The sequence below is a fragment of the Rhinatrema bivittatum genome, chromosome 3 (assembly GCF_901001135.1).
Source record: "Rhinatrema bivittatum chromosome 3, aRhiBiv1.1, whole genome shotgun sequence".
Lineage (NCBI taxonomy): Eukaryota > Metazoa > Chordata > Amphibia > Gymnophiona > Rhinatrematidae > Rhinatrema > Rhinatrema bivittatum.
The window spans coordinates 243,109,626-243,121,886 of record NC_042617.1 but is presented as its reverse complement, the minus strand read 5'-3'; the positions used below and the strand labels follow the sequence as shown (position 1 = coordinate 243,121,886).

General features: G+C 47.2%; 1 protein-coding gene across 4 annotated transcripts in view; it reads right to left on the bottom strand.

Moving 5' to 3' along the window:
• SOS1 (SOS Ras/Rac guanine nucleotide exchange factor 1) overlaps window positions 1-12,261 on the bottom strand; it is a 1,044,495-nt gene that overhangs the window by 365,397 nt on the left and 666,837 nt on the right. For all 4 annotated transcript variants that reach the window (XM_029594364.1, XM_029594368.1, XM_029594365.1 and 1 more), the window contains one exon: window positions 167-289. In XM_029594364.1, coding sequence (XP_029450224.1) covers window positions 167-289 — 123 coding nt within the window. The remainder of the gene's footprint in view (window positions 1-166; window positions 290-12,261) is intronic.

Here is a 12,261-nt window from a genome sequence, read left to right as displayed (position 1 = left end):
GGGCACAGCCACTAGTGACCTCCTTTGCCCCCCCCCCCCCCCCTCTTTTAAGAATGACTGGTAAGAGGTTCCAGCCTTAAAATATAGGATATTTGTCCTTAGAATATTCCAAAAGCTACTGGGTTAAACTAATGCCTAGACTAGCAACATACTTTGTGACACTCACCGCAATTGCACAGGCTGTACATATTCTTTGCGAAATCTTTTCAGTTCTGCACTGAGAGGTTGGTCTCCATTCTCCATTGCTATCCTATCAGCTTCAGTTGGTTCAGGTTCTGGAATTTCAAATCTATCCAAAAAAATGAGAAAATTATAATATATAATTGTCATGCAACAAGTATGCTAATTTATATAAACTGGAACTGTTTAGCCAATTTTAAAGGAAAAAATTGTCACCCCTGACTAACTGTGGCCTATTTTTCTCTTTGGGTTCATTTTAATGTACAAGAAAATCTAAGAGAAATTATTACTGAAGAGAGAAACATAGTAGACACATTTAATACATTGCTCCCATTTGCATTTAACCAGGTTGTTGAATTTTTTAACATTTTGTAAAGGAAGAGAAAAGTCCCCTTTTGCAATTCTTTTGTGAACCCATTTTTCTTCTTGTCCATGAACTGATGGAAATATTGCTTAATTGGCTTTTGGAAACTGATTGCTGGTTATCAATTACTTTTAATTATTTGTAACTGATGAATGAGATGTGCTTTGTTTGTGGACTTGTTGGCTTTCCTATGCCAATATGTATATTTTAAAATAATTTTAAAATAATTCTACAATAAAGCCAGTTTTTACTAAATTGTTTCTCCTCATTGCAGTAAGTGCACAGAGTTAAATTCTGTGTAGAGCCAGTCATCATAATCTGCAGGTTGCTTCAGCTTTGTGCACAACTGAGTCAAATTCATCATATACAAAACACACAAGGTGCTTATTATATCTGTTACCTGATGACAAGACACAAAGTCATCCTACTTATCTGTAGAAATGGAGTCACAGAACTGATTTACTTGGTAATAGGTCTTTTCTCTTTTTATGTTCCTATGAGCAGCAGCCTGGAGCAAAAACAAGCAGCACTAGGAAGGAATGGAGTTGGGTTCTACACCTCAAAAAGATTTTGCAGGAGAGTCAGGCCAAAGCTATCCCTGTTCAAAAAGAAGAGTGATGCGAATGCATGGAGAGAGCACTATGTTGTGGCTTTGCAGACTTCCTCCATGGAGACTGATCTTATTTATTTTCGGATCAAGGTTGCCTTCAACCTTCGGATCAAGGTCTCTTCAACTTAGGCACTGCGCCACATGCCAAGTCGAGGAATGAGCAGAGGAAGCCTCCCTATATACTTCCTCTGCTCTGGATCATTGGAAGCAGGTGAGTCTAGTTAAAGGGACCAGGTCCCTTTAAATGCAAATGAGTTGATGACGGCCATCTTGGATCCCATGGCGGCGGCCATCTTTAATCTCCCCGGTGGAGGAGACACGCCGCTGGGGGAAGCAGGATGGCTTCCCCTGCAGCGGGCAGCACAGGCCCAAGTCGGAGCCCTCCCCCGGGGCTTTCATGGCACTGAGAGTCAGGTAGGGGGACGCGGTCGTGGGGTGCCACGGCCGCGGAGCACAACAGAATATACTCAAAGATTTATGCCTGAGTGGTTAAATAATCTTCAAACAACCCCTGTCGAGGGGGTCACAGTAGGGGAAGATTTAGGGCGAAAATCTCCCCTTATGGCAGAGGACATCTCGTTAAGTCCAGGGGCGCCTGAGATGCCATCACCGCCTGGTAAAAATGGGGTTAGTCCCCAATTATCACCAGGAACGCCTAAACAAAATCAAGATGTCCAGGAAAGTCTACAAACATCACAGACAATATCAGAACTGGATAATAGTAATGTCCACTCATTTACTCCGGAACAAGGGAGTACACCAAAGAATGATAAGAAACAAGAACAAATTACATCCTATTCTCTAAAAGGGAATAGTCTTGTAGAAAAGAAAATCAAGCATATAGAGATGAAACCTGGAACTGTTACTATGGAAACATTGTGGAACTATATTGCAAAATTGGATTCTTCTATTATGAAACTTGCAGATGTAGTTCAGGAGACCAATGTTGTAGTAAAAAAGAACTCTGAGATATTAGATATTCAACAAAAACAAATTCATGATATAGATAAATGAGTGGAGCAGGTAGAGAAAATTCAGCATTTACAAATTAAAGCAGATACGGAAATACAGAGAAAGATTGAATACTTGGAAAACCATACTCGAGTCTTAAATTTAAGAGTTATAAATTTCCCAAAGCTGGACAAAATAAGTCCAGTAGAATCATTTAGATCATATGTTAAACAGGTATTAAAAATCCCTGAACAAGGAATGCCTATTACTGCAAGAGCCTTCTTTTTGAAGAATACAGTAAAGATCAGAGGAAAAGAACTAGATCAGGAAGGGAAAGAACAGGAAGCTAGCCTGCAAAATGTAGAAAAGGAGAAATCTATGAATCTCACAGATTTCTTGATGAAATCTCAGGAAGAATTAAAGATTGAAAATCGTGGTTCGATGATAACAACATTTGCACTGGTCTCGGATAAAGAGATTATCTTAAAGTTTTTCTTTAGGAATAGGGAGGAAACTTTTTACGGACAGAAAGTCTGGATATATCCAGACTTTGTTAAAGACATGCAAGTTAGAAGGAAAAAATTTTTAGCTTATAGGAAAGATGTAATAGAAGCTGGGGGACATTTTTTGTTAAAATATCCATGTACATGTGCTATAAAATATAAAGGGCATAACTACCAGTTCACTAATCCTGACCACCTTAGATCTTTGTTGGGAATTGATGATCAGGCTGAAAGTAATTAGAAGAGAATCTTACTTTTTCTTATAGTATAATATAAATTTTGATTTATATGTTACTTTAGAGTCGCTCTGAAAGAATCAGTGTGTTCACTTAATGTTTCCTTTGATTGATACTGAATATTTTGAGGGATATGAATAGTTGGGATATAAATAGTTAAATAATTTTCTTATATTCTGTATTATTTCTGTATACAAGTTAAATCTTGTGTGTAATGCAAGTTTGAAAAAATTTGATAAAGAATTAAAAAAAAAAAATCAATTCTTGAATGGCCTCCATCACAGGGAAAAAAACAAGAGGCTTTACGCAGATAAACCAAAATGGGATTTTTCTTTGGCTCAGACACGGAATCTACCCCAGGTACTCCCCAGGTACCTCAGGTACTCCCAAAGTCTAGGAAATCAGGGCCGGTCGTTCATCTCCATAGAAGAATCATAGCACAATCCTATATGGTTCTAATCGTGGAGGAATTAAACCATCCTCAAGAGAGTCAAGATCGGCGACATCATCTGGATCTCTATCTGGTAGTCCGGCTGCCGCTCTAGGAGTACCCCAGCACTTGTACCAGTAGGTCCAGGCAAGGTTTGCACCTACAACTCTGCCCTGGGAGCACTGAACAGGGCTGACAACTGCAATTGCAGAAAGAATTGCAATATCTGGAAAAATTCTACCCATGAAAATTTAGAACTATCCAGACCAGGAGGTACCTAAGGCGTACTCACTGAGCTGCCTTTCCCTGCTGAAGAACCAGTTAGTGGAGTTCCAAAATCAGGCATCCCACCTGAAAAGTCTTTACCCATACCTACAACAGACTTAGTGAAATCAGAGGAAGATAATACTCCCTGAGCCTCCAAATAGTACTGGCACAAGTCAGCAGGCACTCCTGGTTGAGAAGACCGAATATGACAGGCAGTACAAAGAGAAAAGCACTTAGGTTTCTTATATATAGGCACCATTAGACCGGCAGTGCACTTATTGGTAGCTGGAAGCTTGCATCTATTTTTTTTTTTTAGGTGTCCAAAAATTCTAGGCCTCCAAAAATTAGGTGTCCAACATCTAGGCATTTCACATCTAGGCATCCCAATGCCTAGGCGTTCCTAGGATAGGAACAGTAAAAAATTAAGCACACAGCAACGCTCAACTTGTGCGCACAGGTAAATGGACAGCCACGTAAGGTGCCGCTTAACTAGGATGCACAGACTACTAGGCCTGCCTAAGCGTTCAAAAACTGGATGCAAAACTTGGACGCACAGCTAGACGCACACACCAGACAATCTTGTAGCGGGCAGCCTAAAGAAAGCATGTGAAACACTGTTGAGGTCCACCACGCAGCGCACAGCCAAAAAGTCTCAGATTGGGGCCTAGACTACAGAGGCTGCTCAACCCACAAGGCTGCCCAAGTCCCTCGACCTCCCGCAGAACAGGATGAACATCAGAATGGCACACTGAGCACAGAGACCAGGGGAAGGAGGAAGCCCTATAGCAAAGAACCCTCTTTCTCTGTGTCTGTATTTTTTTTTAAACTTAACTGAACTCAGCCTTACCTGGCTGAGTACAGAGACCGTCTCCAGCTGCGGGGAAAGAGGGCATTTGTAGTCAACACTGCACTGGACTTCCTGCACCTGCTGCCTTTCAGCTGCTTAACAGCTTAGTTCATGCTGGCTGAAAAAAACAGCTACGGGACAAAGGATTCATCTGAGGGACCACAAAAATCACCTCAGGAATTCTCAACTGGATACCTTTTGGTATCAACGCAGAAGAATGGAGTGAATTGATTTCCCTTATTTCTCTTTCTTTTTATCCCCAGAAGGGAGATGCTCGTCCACCATCTGCTGGACATGGAGAATTCTGGCAGACTGATATCACTGCAGGAGCATATATACTGTTACTTCATTTTGCTCCGTCTCCATCTGCTGGTAGAGGTGCATAACCCACTTGTTCTGGATCCATCTGACTGGATGCTAAGAAAATTAAACAATATAGATCATATTCAAGACTGAGGCAGTGCATATATACTCAGAATTGTGATCAGTGACAGACATTTTACAGTTACAAAAAGGGAACCATTTAAACCCTATGGCTTTTTTGTCAGTCACTGAGGGAAATATACTGTGAGCCAAACTGAAATACTACATTATAAAAATTAAACAATAGGCTCATGCCTTTTCAGTAAGAAGGCTAAAGTGTCAATTAGATAATATGAATAAAACCTTAACTGAGGGGGCTCATGACCAAAGATTTGAAAAAAACTTTTTCGATATGGGAAAAATATGTCGCAGTCCACAGAAAATACTGATGAAGAGGGTCTTGCGGCACGTGGTACTGACCATACATAAACGGAGAGGCTTCTAGGCCTTTCTAGTTCAAGCTAGCAAACATTCTGAACACTGTGCTGTCATAAGAACATAAGAAGTTGCCATACTGGATCAGACCGAGGGTCCATCAAATCCAGCATCCTGTTTCCACCTGTGGCCAATCCAGGTTACAAGTACCTGGCAAGTACTCACACATTAAGTTGATCCCATGCTACCAATATTTGTAATAGCAGTAACTATTCCTTAAGTCAACTTGATTAATAGCAGTTAATGGACTTCTCCTCCAGGAACTTATCTAAACCTTTTTTTAATCCAGCTACACTAACTGCCTTAACCACATCCTCTAGCAACAAATTCCAGAGCTTGGGTGTTGAGTGAAAAAGACATCAGCCACATTTGACTGATTCATCCTGTTTGTCCATGAAGAACACTAAAAACTACAAAATGAAAATCCGTTAGAGCTCCCAGAGTAATCTTGATGTGAACAGGCCTTAACTATATCATTTGGAACTTTCCACTCATTTTAACAGACATATTCTGGCTTTGAGAATATCATCTGTTGCGTGCACATAGCACCAACACACAACAGAACCTTAAAAGTCTAATTAAGAAAAGAAACAATTCTGATTAGTTCTATATTTATTTTCTGTCAAATATCTGAACCACAGCAATATTCATTTAAAGAACAGATCAGTGAGGATAAGTTCTTCTTCCAATAGCCTGAGGGAATCAGCAGGATCCTGATGAAAGGAGAAAGTGCAGTTGCTTACCTGTAACAGATGTTCTCCTAGGACAGCAGGATGTTAGCCCTCACATGTGGGTGACATCATCCGATGGAGCACAGCACGGAAAACATTTGTCAAAGTTTCTAGAAGCTTTGACTAGCACATTGAGCATGCCCAGCATTCTGCTATCCACACGTCCATGCGAGGTCCCCCTTCAGTCTCGTAACATAGATGAAAATAAGAGCAAAAAAACCCAAAACAAACTATAAGGAGAACCCAACTCTGTGGGGAGGCGGGCGGAATTCCTGAGGACTAACATCTTGCTATCCTAGGAGAACACCTGTTACAGGTAAGCAACTGCGCTTTCTCTCCTAGGACAAGCAGGATGGTAGTCCTCACACGTGGGTGAATACCACGCTCCAGATTTTCCCTGTTAACAGGAGAGACCAACAGCGGCCGAACAAGGTGCCAACGGGCACAACAACTGCGGCGCTGTGGGTTGGTAGCGACTGTTTGGGTCCCAAAAGAGGCATGAATACGAAGAGTTGGGTTCATGTCTGGAACAGGTTGCGCAGGACAGATTGACCAGAGGCACTGTCCTGACGCCCATTCTTGTCCAGGCAGTAATGGGCCGCAAATGTGTGAAGAGAGCTCCAGGTTGGGTCTCGACAGATTTCGACAACTGCACGCAAATGAGCCACTGATATTGCCATAGCCCGCACAGGGTGAACCTTTTCTCTGCCAGCTAGCTGAAGGCCTGCCCGTGCATAGCAAAAAGCAATGCAGTCCACCAGCCAGTTAGACAAGGTCTGTTTACCCACTACTGTTCCCAGTCTGTTGGTGTCGAAGGACACAAAGAGCTGTGTAGACTGCCTGTGTCTGGCTGTGCAATCTAAATAGAAAGCCAGGGCCCTCTTGCATTCTAGGGTATGGAGAGTCTTTTCCCCAGGATGGGAGTAAGGTCTCAGAAAGAATGTGAGTAAAATTATTGACTGACTTGAGGTGGAAATCAGTCACCACCTTAGGCAGAAACTTAGGATGTGTATGCAAGACCACACGATCATGGAAGAACCTCATGTATGGCAGGTACGTAACCAGGGCCTGAAGCTCACTGACTCTACAAGCTGAAGTAATCGCTACCAGGAAAATCACTTTCCAGATGAGGAACTTCAGATCCAAGGAATGTAGCGGCTCAAATGGAGAGCTCATGAAACATACAAGGACAATGTTGAGGTCCCAGGATGCAACAGGAGGCCCGAGGGGGAGCTTCAATTAGAGGAGGCCCCGCATGAAGCAGCCTACTAAAGGTTGTACCAAAACGGGTGTGCCATTGACACCCTGATGGTAAGCATTGACAGCGCTAAGGTGAACCCTGACCGAGCTGGTTTGAAGTCAGGACTTGGAAAGATACCACAGGTAGTCCAACAGCTGGGAAAGAGGCAATGAGAAAGGATCTAGACCATGTCTCATGCACCAGGTGGAAAATCTTTTCCAATTCAAGCTGTAGGACTTCCTAGTGGAAGGTGTCCAGGAAGGCACCAGAACCTGGCAGACGCAGTCTGAGAGTGCCAAGTGCTGAAGGACTACGCGCTCAACATCCAAGCCTATGGGCCAATGTCCGGAGGTTTGCATGGCGCAGGACACCCTGATTCTGCGAGTTGAGATAGGGTGCAGTCACCAGCCAGATGGGTACCCGCACAGACAAGTCCTACAGAAGCGGAAACCACACCTGTCGGGGCCAGGAGGATGCTACGAGTATCATGGTCCCCCTGTCCTGCTGAAGCTTCATCTGTGTCCTCAAGAGGAGCGGCAGAGGGTGGTACAGATAGAGCAGGCCTCTCCCCCAGTAGAGGGAGAAGGCATCACAGGCCGGATGACCATCCCCAAACACCAGGGAATAGAACCTGCTCACCTTGTGATTGTGCAGGGAGGTGACGAGTTCCACATCCGGTGTACCCCATTGGCGAAACAGCTCGGCCACTACCTCCGGGTTGAGGGACCACTCATGTGGCTTGAAAGACTGATTCAAGGGATCCGCCAGCACACTGAGGTGACCCAGTAGGTATGTCGCTCGCAGAGACATCCCCCCTGTGAAGGGGCCCAGGCCCACACTTGCCCCGCCTTGTGACAGAGGAGAAACGAAGCCGTGCTGCCCTCCTTGTTGATATACCACATCATCCCCTGATTGTCCGTTCAGATAAGGACTTCCTTGTGTGACAACCAGTCCCTGAATGCCCACAAGGCATAACGGATTGCCCAAAGCTCCAGGAAGTTTATTTGACAGTGGGCTTTGCGGGCGGTCCAGAGACCCTGCGTGTGGATACCATCCACATGGGCTCCCCATCCCTGAGGAGAGGCTTTGGTGGATATGACCACCTGAGGCAGAGCAGTCTGGAAGGGGAGTCCCTTCTCCAAGTTGGAGAGGTCTTCCCACCAGAACAGAGACACTCACAGAGGATCCATGACTGCGACAGGAGTCTCGAGGACCTGGGAAGCCTGTTGTCATTGTGACCACAAGGTTCACTGAGCCCTCCACACGCACAGGCAAGCGAGAGGGGTAACATGGTTGGAGGCCGCCATGTGACCAAACAGGTGGAGTAGGAGGCGGGCGGACACCTACCGGCTGCTGGGGGACGTAGGTGGCCAGCGAGGCAACGGCAAGCGCTCGATCCCTCGGCAAGAACGCTCTCTCCCTTGCTGTGTCCAGCCTGGCCCCTATGAAGTCCAGCTGAGGAGACTGGCAGAGATGAGATTTGGGGAAGTTGATAACGAACACCAAAGTCTGTAGCACCTGCAATGTCAGAGCCAGAGCACTCAGGGCCCCCATCCGGGAGGCACTCTTGATCAGCCAGTCATCGAGGTATGGGAAGACATGTACCACTCGATGACTGAGATAGGCTGCCACCACCACCAGGCAGTAGGTGAAAACGCAGGGGGTGGAAGCCAACCCAAAGGGCAGTACTCTGTATTGGTAATGAGCCATGCCCACCACAAAGTGGAGGTACTTCCTGTGGCTGGGGAAAAAGGCTATGTGAGCTTATGCCTCCTTGAGATCAAGGAACCAGAGCCAGTCCCCTCTTCTGAGGAGAGGAATCTGCGTACACTGAGAAACCATCTTGAACTTTTCTCTTGTGAGAAACTTGTTCAGTGCCCTGAGGTCGAGGATGGGGCACAAGCCGCCAGTCCTTTTCAGAATAAGGAAATACCTCAAATAGAAACCTTGGCCCCGCTGGGAGCACGGGACCGGCTCTACCACGCCTGCTGCTAAAAGGGCGGAGAGCTCTGTTTGAAGTATGATCTGCTGGGCGGATGAACCCCATGATGGACAGGGGGAGAGGTCCCTGGGAGCTGGCTGAAGTTGAGACAGTATGCCTGACAGGTAACAAAAAAGACACATTGGTCCAAAGTGATCCCTTCCCAGCAATGGGCAAAGCTGAGAAGCCTGCCTCCTACTGGGGAATCCGGCATCGGGGGTTCGGTCAATTGACTTCCGCTCCCTCGCCGCCAATCAAAAGTCCGTGGCTGGGGCTGGCTGGGGTGCCAGCTGGGGCCTAGGCACTTGCTGCTGGCGAGGATGGCCCCTAGAACCAGTGCATGGCATATGAGCTCAGGCGGCCGCTGTTTGTAAAAAGGTTTCTGGGATCCCGGCCTGGAGGATTTCCTGGCCGAGGATGGGTCTTCGGAGGCGCTGGAGGACAGCTGTTGAACAGTGTCATGATGATCCTTCAGTTGCGCTACCGCATCCTGCACTTTATCCTTGAAGAGGTTTTCACCTGTGCAGGTCTAGAGGTCAGAGGCTCGGAGCCACGCCATCCTCAGGGCACAAATGCCCACTGCGGCCATGCAGGCCACTGTCTCGAAGACATCATAGGTGGACCGCACCTCATGCTTGCCAGCATCTAGGCCCAGTAGAACAATAGCCGAAAGCGCCTCCTGCTACTGTTGAGGCAGGCCCTCCGTAAAGTCTTAGACTCATTTCCAGAGGTTGCGGATATACTGGGTCATGTACAGCTGATAGGCAGCAATGCGGGCCACCAGCATAGTGCCCTTGAAGACCTTCCTGCTCAAGGCATCAAGCTCCCTGTGCTCTCGTCCCGGGGGTGGGTGGGGGGGCGGAGTCATGGGTACGGGAGAGGTTCTGCTTGTCGAACCCCATGGCCTGCTGCACAAATAGGTAGCACCAGCCTTTCTGTTGATGGGGGGAGACAGAAATGGGATGCTTCCACATCCAGAGGAGGTGGTCCTTGACCATGTCATGGATGGAAACCACCACGATCTCCTTAGGAGCGTCGACAAACTGGATTACTTCCAGCATTTTGTGTCGTGCATCCTCCTTCGTGAGCAGATGAAAGGGGATGGCTTCCGCATAGTCCTTACAAACCCTGCAAAGGACAGATCCTCGGGGGGGGAGGGGAGGGGTGATCGACACTGCTCTTCCAGCAGGGAGGGCTCCGAGAGGGAGTTGTCTGAATACTCAGATGACAACTCTGTAGAATCATCTCCCCAAGGGTCGCAAGGCCCTTCCTCTTCACTAGGGTCTACATGCCGCGGATGAGGTCCATGAGGGGTATTGGCCTGGGCTCCGGAAGCCTCAGGGGTACCGTGGGAATCTATGGTTCCTCTGCAATCAAGGGGACCAGACGTGAGAAACCGGATGGGCCAGGCAGGGGGGGCTCAGGGAATCATGGTCTCGGAACCACTGCATCATCCGTCTCTTCCTCCTCGGAGGACCCGAGGACAGAGATCGCTCCCAGTGGAGGGCATCAGTGGCCATTGAGGAAATGAAGGTCCCTTGGGCACCGGCTGCATTGGTAGGGCTGCTCTGAGGACATCAGATGCTCCAGCAAGGGTGCTAAAACCGACTGCGGGGCCTCTGGAACCGGTATGGGAGCCGGTGTCACTGGCAGCTCAATGCTCTGAAGCGCCTTGAGCACCGCGAACTGCACCCTGCAGTCTAACGCCGCCTGAAAGTCCGGTGTAGCCAGGACTGAGGAAGGGGGACGAGGCATCACCGGCTCATCCCCGGAACCTCGAAGAGGCATGGTACCCGGCACAGATATCTGTGGGGAACACCTAGGACTACCAGGGGCATCAGTGCATGAGGCCTATGAGGACCGGTGTTGCTTCGGTGGCGGCCCGGCAGCCGCCAGTGCCACACCACAACCGGGGCCATGCATCAACTGCGACTGGTAATGATGCTTATTTGATCTCTCTCGGTGCTCAGACCAGTCTCTTTCTCTGGTGCCGAGGAAGCAGAGGTTCCCAATGTCTGGGAGAGTGGCGAGATCATCAAGGATCTCTCACCATCCCTGCGTACCTTCGAAGGACCGGCGAGAGGAACAGCAAGGGGAAGCGTGTTGAGAGGCTCCCAGCGACATCTCGGAATTGAGGGATCTGAAGCAGGTGTAGATGGAGCAGACTTGGGTGCCCCGAAAAGTTTTTTCATCTTATCGAGGCACGGCTGACAGCCTTTGGGGGTCATCTGGTCATACAGACACCCATGAACATTGTGCGAGGCCCCCAGGCAGAGGATACAGACCTCATGCAGATCCGTGATGGACATGGACTGCGGGCACTGGGTACACAGACGAAAACCGGTCGACGCCATGAGAAAAAACACGTGTCGTGTGGTTGATGACCGGTGGTTACTGGCGAAGTGTCGGGGATAGACCGCAAGTTATAGGAAAAAAATGTAAGAAAAACCGAGGCAGCACCAACCACGAAGGGGAACCTGATAAGGAAGTCTAGAAAACCCCGAACTTTGTGGAGAAAAGGAAGAAATAACCGATGCTCCACGAACTGCGAGGCAACTGCAACGTAGAAAAGAAGAGACTGAAGGGGGACTTTGCATGGACGCGTGGATAGTGGCATGTTGGGCATGCTCAGTGTGCTGGTCAAAGCTTCTAGAAACTTTGACAAAAGTTTTCTGTGCTGGGCTCCATCGGATGATGTCACCCACATTTGAGGACTACCATTCCACTTGTCCTATGAGAAATGTAAATCTGATATACCCCACTAACAATATTTAGGAATATTTCAACATCATCTTTTCAGAGGTTATATATAAGGGGAGAGTAAATAAGGTAAACTCAAGATCATCAAAATAATAAAAATTCACCTTATTGAGCCATTCTCTTAGCAATCAATTACTTGGCTAGTCTCCTCTTACTAATCTTCCATCTCAATCCTATTGGAACTCCTCCTAAGAGAGGCCCAGACAGTGGCTGGAGACTAAACACTTAAAAACAAAACAATCACAAAACACTGCTTAATCTAGACAGATGGGTTCAGGACCAGTGGGTTATGCACCTCTACCAGAAGATGGAGAAGGAGCAAACTGACGTCATAGTATACTCCTGCAGTGACATCAGCCTGCC